Raw genomic sequence first — 9,235 nt, forward strand, 5'->3', positions numbered from 1 at the left:
ATACTAGGGTAGCTACCCACATGGCCCAATCGGATTTTTTGCTCGGACAACCCCCACCAGCAAATGCCAGCAATAAAAAGCCCCCCCCCCCCCATCCCAACTCCACAGTCAAAGCAGTCTAGAACCGGGACTGAGTACCCAAATTATTATTATTTTAAATAACTGTGACAGGTAAGTGGTGGACCTAATATTCACATTAAAACTCTTTTATGTGTACTCACGTACAAGTAATTAATGCAATTATTGGTCCGAGTAGGGGCGGGTCAGTTTGTAGATGCTGTGTGGATGCTCCGATTTGCACCGCCCCTTCAAAGCTCTGTCCGAAGTCAGAGAGCGCACGCTGTCAGAAGCAGCTGATCGTTAACGTGAAAGGGCAGTTCAGAGCTAGCCTACCTCAGCACCTTGCTACCTACCAACAATGGCATCTGAAGAGCTGGCCAAGAAATTGCAGCGCAGGTTAGCCACGGAGCAGTCAGCACCTCCGGACCTGTGTGTAGTAGATAATCGGACAAAAACGAGTCAGGGAGAGGAGCATGAAAAAACAGCAGTTATAAATGGCAGTGCTACATCAGAACTGACAGCAAAACTCTCAAGAAGACTGGATATTAACGAGGGCAACACAGAGCCGAAGCAGACGAAGGTTTTTAACCCTTACACAGAATTTAAAGAATTTTCGAGGAAGCAGATCAAAGATATGGAGAAAATGTTTAAACGGTAAGGAGTATGTCGTGCAGGTGTGTGATTAAGAAACTGAGTTGCGCTTGATTTATTTGATTGTGCCGCAGCTGGGTCTCATTGGAGCGTTTCTGTAGAATTAACTGAAACCTGGAGATTTTTCAATGAAGGAAATCTGAGAATCTTGCCACATACGGGGATTTATTTATCTAATTGCATCTAATGATGTATTGTTTAGCCTCCTCAGAGATTAAGCTGTGTGTATTTGACACACGCGCGTTTAATACAGCCATGCCATACTTATTTTACCGACCGGTACATGCAGTTCTTCAAGTGCTCTGCAATGTGGTCAGCTGTAATTTACCTCAGTCTCATCTCAAAGCCTCTCGCAGAAGCTTTAACGTGGTGGGTGCAGACTGAGTTTTTCTGAGCCATTGCCCCATTAACTAGAGTAGACTGTGTGTTTTTAAACTGGGCTTCTGTATGTACATCATCAGTGCCAGCCCAATGTTCACTGAACTGTGCTAGTTTCCCTTTTTATATCTAGGACAAGGGACACTTTCTCAAATCCTATCTCCCTGTTACAGGCGCTCTGTTTGTGTTCCCCGCTTCTCTATGTGTGACAATGGCACCTTTGTCCTGTAGGCTAGCCGGCAGAGAGGGGTGACCAGGCCGTATCACTCTCTCTCATCTGTCCTGGGAGAGCCATTCATGTCTTTTGGTGTTGTTTTTCTTGCTACTCTTACTCCCCATGCACCTTTTCACCCCATGCAACATAAAGAAAGGGGCCGTCTAAGTTAGGAAAATGGGTCATTCCCAAGTACCCCTGGAAGAGAGCGGGGGAAAAAAGCCATTCCTTTATCAGAAGCTGCTGTTGTAATTGTGTGGCTACCCTGTTGCGCAGCTCACACCATGATACCACACTGGGGTGTCTGCTATCTAGTGCATTTTCACACTCACACTAAAACTCACAATTATACATGCACGCACAAACACATTGATTAAGAGCGGCTGCCCCAGATTCCAGATCCTATCACAGTGAAAATGATGTCTCTCCTCCCCATCTCATCATCCGCTTTTGTAACCCCCACCTCCTCTTCTCTCAGGAGACATCAGCCCCACTTTCTGACTTTGAGAACCCTACTGGCACTGGGCCCCACACTCCGGCAGGCTCTGGCTGATTTGCCTCTCGTGCGCTATAGGCTATTTGTTGCCGGTGGCACCCTCCTGCCATATGTTGCCCTTGTAACATACTTCAGTGGACAGAGTGTGTGTGCCTAGGGGGGTTAAAAAAAAAAAAGACCAAGCAGTTTTTTAAAAAATCAATCCTTTATATATGTGTAAATTGCGCTCTTCAAAAGTACATATTCAGGTTCACCACAACTTATTTCTGTCTGATTTTGGTCACCATTTGGCCAGTACGGTTGGTGGCAGCAAAACACAGTCTTACACAGAAATGGTATCCTTCATTTTGTTTATGAGCGTCGTGCACAATCTTTGCCCATGTTCCTGAAACGAGCAGCTGAGTTGGGGACGAGGTGAGGATCAGAGAATGCATTCCTCCGCATTGTGACAGGCCTGCTGTGGGAGGAACTCGGAATCAATGCACATTCATCTGTGGCCCTCTGTGGCACAGCCACGCTGACGGGGCCAAGCTGTGGGCGAACTGCGGTGCTGGAATGCGCCAGCCGTGCCTACGGCTGCCCACCGCGTGTACCACCTCACCTCTCTTGCGGACTCTTTTTGTCTTACTCACTTGGTTTCCACTGATTCCATAGGCATGGGCACCACCAGGGATTTTGGGCCCCACCACCCCTGAAAATGCTATGTTCTAATATTTTTTGAGGGCTCGTGTCAGTCAGGGCCCTTGGAATTGACCTAACTTTGCCTCCCATACCTGCAAGAAAACACAGAAATACACTAGTAATGGGAATATATCAGGAATTAGAACAAAAAAATTGATATGGATATAGATTTCCACCCTTCCCAAAGGAAAAGACAAGCAAGCAAATAAACTTGTTAAAATGGGTTTGGCTGAACTGAATGAGGACAGAGGACTCTGACATATTAGGATGATTGTAGTCTGTAGATTAATTGTGGAGCTGTGTGTTGACAGACAGTTATGTCCTGCAGTTGTTGTCAGCAGTTGCTGTACAGCTCAGCATTGATGGGCAATCAGCTGTCCTGGCCAAGCATATGACTGAATGAACAGAACCCAGCTGTCTGTTGCAGGGGGTAGGGTTAGGGCAGCAGAAGTTTTGGGGGTGTTCTCGGGATCTGGTTCAGTGAGCTCAGAGCAGATTTCACAGGAACCTGTTCATGTAAAGTTAAGGGAATGGGGGTACAGAGATAAATTGATCTCAGAGTTTTGTAAGTGGTGTAAAAAGGAGGCAAGGGAGAGAAAAGGGGTTAGGAAAATCAATGCAAGACAGGCCGGATTATGTTTATCTGATATGCTGGGTGGGTAAGAATGTTAGAATACTGAAATTGTTCTCCAGCCCCCAGCTGCTCTGAGCACACTGGCTCACACCCCCACCCATCCAGGAACAGTGCCCTACTAACAGCTGTGTGAAAGGAGCTATTAATACCCTTCATCACAAACAGTAACTCTGGGTCCGTCTTGCATGCTCCAGCCTGCTTCTGCCCCTCTGGCCCCCTTTACACACCATATTCAGTGTTTTCCCAGAGAGGCATACTAGCATTGTGCCAGGACTGATAATTGTCAACACTGCTCTCTATAGCCTGTTGTCCCTGAATTGTGCCTGTGACTCATTTATTTATGAAGCCCCCTATAGTGTACACTGTATTTCTCCATTTTAAAAGTCAGTGTTCACTAAAGCGTGTATAGGAGATTCACAAAGATACAGGAACCCTTAAGTAAGGCTAAATAAAAACTAGGACAGTTCTTGACCTATTGGAAGGTCTTGTGGCTGCATTATTTCTAGTGGCAGTGTGTCGCTTAGGTGCTGAAATCCAGGCCATATGCCTAATGTCTGCTGGTGGCCTATGACTTATCACAGTTGTCACCCTCTGCAGTCTTGGGGACAGCATACCTTTCACAATACTCTACTTCCCCACTGCCTGGTTCTCCACAACATAAAGAAAGGATCTGGTCATTTTCCCCTCTCTAGGAATTACAGAATGAATGGGTGAATTAACTGCATTTATTGAGGGTGGATCTGACTGCAAGGACCACTAATGTGTAGCATTGACCTGGGCAATCCATGATGCAAATTTGACTCACAGAAGTGCTCTTTGAAGTGTGGCTTAGACTAGGGTAATTAATCAAAAATAGGTTTGTTTCAAATGGGGAATTTTTAGGGTGGTCTTACCTTGATAAAATCTCACTCATTTGTGTCATTGTGACTGGAAATAGAAAGTAATGTTGTATTAATCAGAGTCTCTGCCCTGCCCTTTGGAACAGTGGCACTCAGTGTATTATAACCCTGTGGATAGCGTCTAGTGTGAAGTGGATCTCTGCCAGCAGCTGGCTGGACTAGGCACCCAGCTCATTGTATATCAGGACCTGAGGGACCAGAAAGCTTGCTGATAGCATCAGGGTTTGCCCTTAGCTGATTAGCACAAAATGGTATTCACTTCCAAAAATAAATATAAGACATTTAAGAGACTGAATAGCTGGCAGTGCAAAGTAAATCTGGTCAGGCATGATTTGTTAGCACTAAGAATGAGTACTGTGTTATTGACTGGAAAAAATTTTTGTGCTCCACCGCCTCCCCCCCCTTTCCATGTCCAGGTATGATTCTGGGAAGGATGGCTTTATTGACCTGATGGAGCTGAAGATGATGATGGAGAAGTTGGGTGCTCCACAGACGCACCTGGGCCTGAAGAGCATGATCAAGGAGGTGGATGAGGACTTTGATGGCAAACTGAGCTTCAGAGAGGTGACTTTTTAAAGAACTGGCTTAGTTAACATTTACTTTTCCTATATCCAAAGACCAATTATGGCAAACAAGAAATAACAAGGGTACTGTTGGGCCTGTGGGTGTCGCGAGTGCATTAGGAAGTCTGTCCAAACATGCAGAGCCAATCACGTGCACTGGGACATGAAGTAAAGCCACAGCTTTCTATTCTAGTTAGGATTCCTCTTATAGCCACACTTGGGCCTTTCATTTGGCACTCAGTTGTGCCCTGCTTGCCTACTTTTAGCCCATAAGTAGAAGTCGTTTGTTTATTAAAATGCCTTCAGGAGGTGTGTCTCATTATTACTGGATATAGTGTGGGAATTCTGACAATGCTGTGAGACAACATGGCAGTGTGGTGGTGGCTGGACAGAAGACCAAGATAAGCTGGTCAACAGGTGCCATCTGTCTCTCTTTTTTGTGCGTGCCAAACACTTTCTCTCCTCTAGAAAGGGTGACAGGTGACAGGCAACTGTAGCTTGACAGAAACACACATAATTTCCCTGCTGCTTGAACCCAGTCCCTGCCTCCCTTTCTACAAATAGAAATCACCACATGTTAAATAGAGGATAAGGAGGGGTACAAATAAGGGCTTTTGAGAAGATTCTATTGGGATGTGGCAACACAAGTTCTCTATGACATTTAAAGGAACCTCACCTTCTGGTGTTAGCTTATGGCTGGAAGGCCATAAACTTGTTGTTGATTTTTTTTACTGCTAAGTGATGTTAGGTCCAAAACCTTGGGCAAGGAACAGTGTCTCTCTCCAAGGCTATTCTCACTTGTGACAGCACCTTATATTTGACTATGCCCCCTGCAGTTTTTGCTCATTTTCCGGAGGGCCGCAGCAGGTGAGTTGCAAGAGGAGAGTGGCCTGTTGATGCTGGCGCGGCTGTCTGAGATCGATGTGTCCACTGAGGGTGTGCTGGGAGCTCGGGACTTCTTTGAGGCCAAGGTATGTGGCATAGAGACTGTTTACATAGGTTTCTCTAGGCCATTATTCATTACATTTGCACAGTAAATGCTGAATGATTTACATTTATGCACAGATTGTACTGTGCAAGTTTGTGTGCTTTGCATTCTAACAATATGAGGAAAGATAAGAAGAAATGTAGTTATATTAGATTATATGTCTGGATAGCCAAGGGATACAATGCTTATATGTTCCTTTGCCATTGAAATTTTTCCAGCTCAGATTTTTGCTTAGAGTTTGCTCAGAGATGCAATGCCCTCTTGTGGTTACATTGAACACAATATACATCTAAAACTTTAAGTGGCCAAAGTAGGAGATTTCTTTTCTAATTTGGAATGCACAATTTGAGAGTTCATAGTTCTCTAAGCAAACTCCCTGTTAATTCAGGGGTGCATTGGCCTGATTGATGAGAGGGAGTTGGAGCGTGATGAAAAACGGGCATCTCTCCAGCTGAAATCCTTCCCATGACGCTATGGCAAATTATTTGCTGCCATGTTGGGCTGTGGGCCTCAGCTAATAGGTTCAGAGTCAATATCTGGCTGTAGGGCCCATCCACACATTAGAAGAGTGCCTTAACAGGATGTCAAACATTTAAACTATCAATATTTTGTTTGCTTAAGGAACAATTTTCTTATTCATACATTATTTTAGGAGCATTTCTCAATTTCCAAAAATGTAAACACTGCAGCCTGTTCCTTATAGATGCAGGCTTTAGCGGTGGGCAGCAGGTTTGAGGCAGAGATCCGGGAGGAGCAAGAGGAAAGAAAGCGACAGGAGCTGGAGAGAAAGCAGCGCCGTGCAGCTTTCAAAGAACTGCAGTCCACTTTCTGTCCCTGAGCGCCTGCCCAGCATGACCCCTGCCCCTCCCAAAAAGTGTGACCTGCTTACCCCTGCATCCAGTTGACAGGACCATGGCCCTAGTGCCTGGTTCCTTCAGACTGACGTGAAAATGTCTGCACCCAAAATGACCTCTGAAACACTGTAGGCTGGGAAGGAGTGAGGTGTGGGCAGCCATCACCTCGCTTAACATATTAATATGTATTGTTCTCATGTGGCATAAACATTGTAGCAACAGTACCATGTTGCCCCAAATCACTGCAGCAATATTATAGATTAGTGTTAAGTGATCCACTTGCCAAAGTACTTGTTTGAGTTCCTGTGAAATATTAGCCTCTCAATATAATAAACATTCTGTTTATCAGCTAATTGGCAGCTCTTTAGTAAATACTGCTCATATGCGGCAGTGAAAATTCTCTTGCATTGACATAAAATAAATGTAAAAGAAACATGTCATGCCAAATTTTGAACAGGTATTACATTTAGTTTGAAATAACTGATCATATATTATTGTATTGTGAATTCACTATAGAAATACTGTGTATTTGGGTAACTGAACACAAGTTAGATTTGGTTGATGGGAGCACATTTGTGATGTTGTTTGATATTCCTAAAATTGCAGAAAGAGCACTGGTTTTTACAAAAGTTATAGTTGCAAAATAATTATTTTAATTGTATAGATTTTTGTTTGAAGGGTTTTCATTGTGAAACATTGTGTTGTCACAAATAGGGGTATTTGTCTACTATATAAACATTGACATATACCAGTGGTTCCAAACCCTGTTCCTGGTGATCTACAATCCTGTAAGTTTTCACTCAACCCTTATTTGGCACACCTGATTCTACTAATGTTGAATGAAGTGTGCTTTTTTTAGGATTGGAGTGAAAACCTACAGGATGGTATACCTCCAGGAACAAGGTTGGGAACCACTGATATATGATATATACTGATATATATGATATATAGATGAATGCCTGTGTCAGATTTAAAATATTGTACAAGTTCAGTTGCTGTTCTTGGTATTCAATATGATAATATTGTGTAATTAATGTTTTTATTAGCTCCTGGTAAAAGTAATGTGCAGTCACAATGGCGTATTAATTTTAATGTTTGTCTAGAATTGAAATAATTCAAATTATGTATTTTCATAAATAAAATGCAATCATAATTGTGTAATGTTTTTATTCTGACATTTATATTGTTGTCAAAAGCAAACTGCTGTTTTATTAATACAATAAACACTGAAATTTCATATGTCAAAAGCGCTTTCCCTTCTCATACAAATATGTCATAATCTGTTAATGAAATTCTTAATCCCAAACTTTAGTACACCTTTTAATTATCCTTGAGAAATGTTCTTTTTCAAGATTTGCATGAACACAATGTGTGTGCTACTATCCAAGCTGAAAGGATAAATACACTATGATGCTGCTTTTGGACTGAAGACTTAATCCCAAAGTCTGCCTTCATCCAATTAAATTGTTTTGGAAAAAATGTTTTCAAAACATTTGTAGAAATTTCAAAATGAAGCAAAATTTAGAATTAAGTGGAAGTGGGAAAACCTGTTGCTCTGCAGATGGCAAAGATTTGAAAGGAATAATTGACATGGATTTTGAGGTCTGTTTTCCCAGTTCTTATACCTGAAATGCATCCTAATAATGAATGAAATCACTACTTGATATATGAAGGGTTTTGTATGTTCCCATTATCATTGGAAACGGCTACAACTAGGAACATACTGCACCACGGTGAATCTAGAATACTGTCAAGTTGTAATTTTGAGCTATTGCCAAGCGTGCCTCCAGACAAAAGCTGTAACATTTATCTACCATACTAGGCATGATGTAGAACCTACAACCATGCTCAATGATAAACTATAAACGCATCTATAATTGATAAATGTCCCAGATATAGGGTGAGTAATGGAGTACGCAATGTGATTAGGAATTTCAAGCAACTACAATATTGTCAAATATTACTGCCAAACACATTTTCACATTTTCAAATGCATTTGGTGTCTGTACCAGGTGCATGCTATGACCGATGACAAAGAAAAGTATTTAATTTGCATCCATGGCCTTTGACAAATAAGTATAATTTCCAGTCTTCAAACATTAGAGCAAGTGCAATAATTTGCTCAACCTGCTTTACTGGGTGTGGCCAGGGAGCAGTATCAAGTCTACACATACATCCTAGCCAGGGACGTGCGGAGGGGGTGGCTACAGTGGCTTGAGCTGCTGCCCCTTTGTCCTCCTTGGCTGTCCCTCTGGACCAAATAAATTATTATTATTATTATTATTATTGTTATTATTATTAATAAAATAATAATAATAATAATAATAACAATGCATTTTTCATCCAGGTACATGATGCGCACAAGTATGTGTGTGTATGTGTGTGTGAGTGCATGTGTGAGAGAGTTAGTTTTCATACAATGTCATGATGTAATGTGCCGACGCCCAGGGGTGTTGGGGCTTTTTCTTGGTTTTAAACCCTGCCCCTCAAAATGTCTGTGCATGCCCCTGATCTGAGCAAAATGTTTTTTGCTGATGAACATCTGATACAAAGGTATGTTGTCAAGTGGAAAGTGTGTATTGCAGCCATAACAGAAATATCTTTGGACAACACCTTGATTTGGCTTGCAGGCCTAAAATATTGCCATCATACTATGTTAACACAAATATATGCACTGTATAGATTAAAAATTGTAGTTATTGCATGTTTTGCTTATATACGTGTGTTAAGTTATAGTGTGTTATTTTTAGCGTGGCGAGTACTTTACATCCCATAACACTACTACACATATTACTGGCTGCAAACTATGTATTGACA

The 9,235-nt window shown here is 42.2% G+C and overlaps 1 protein-coding gene across 1 annotated transcript; it reads left to right on the forward strand.

The window, feature by feature from the left end:
• The first annotated feature begins 294 nt into the window (after positions 1–294).
• On the forward strand, positions 295–7,576 carry efhd1 (EF-hand domain family, member D1). The gene is made up of 4 exons (XM_035384217.1): positions 295–714; positions 4,430–4,577; positions 5,413–5,547; positions 6,268–7,576. The coding sequence occupies exons 1-4, from the start codon at positions 419–421 to the stop codon at positions 6,400–6,402; spliced, it is 714 nt and encodes a 237-aa protein (XP_035240108.1). The 5' UTR covers positions 295–418; the 3' UTR covers positions 6,403–7,576.
• The last annotated feature ends 1,659 nt before the right edge of the window (positions 7,577–9,235 follow it).

Source organism: Anguilla anguilla, chromosome 12, assembly GCF_013347855.1.
Source record: "Anguilla anguilla isolate fAngAng1 chromosome 12, fAngAng1.pri, whole genome shotgun sequence".
NCBI lineage: Eukaryota > Metazoa > Chordata > Actinopteri > Anguilliformes > Anguillidae > Anguilla > Anguilla anguilla.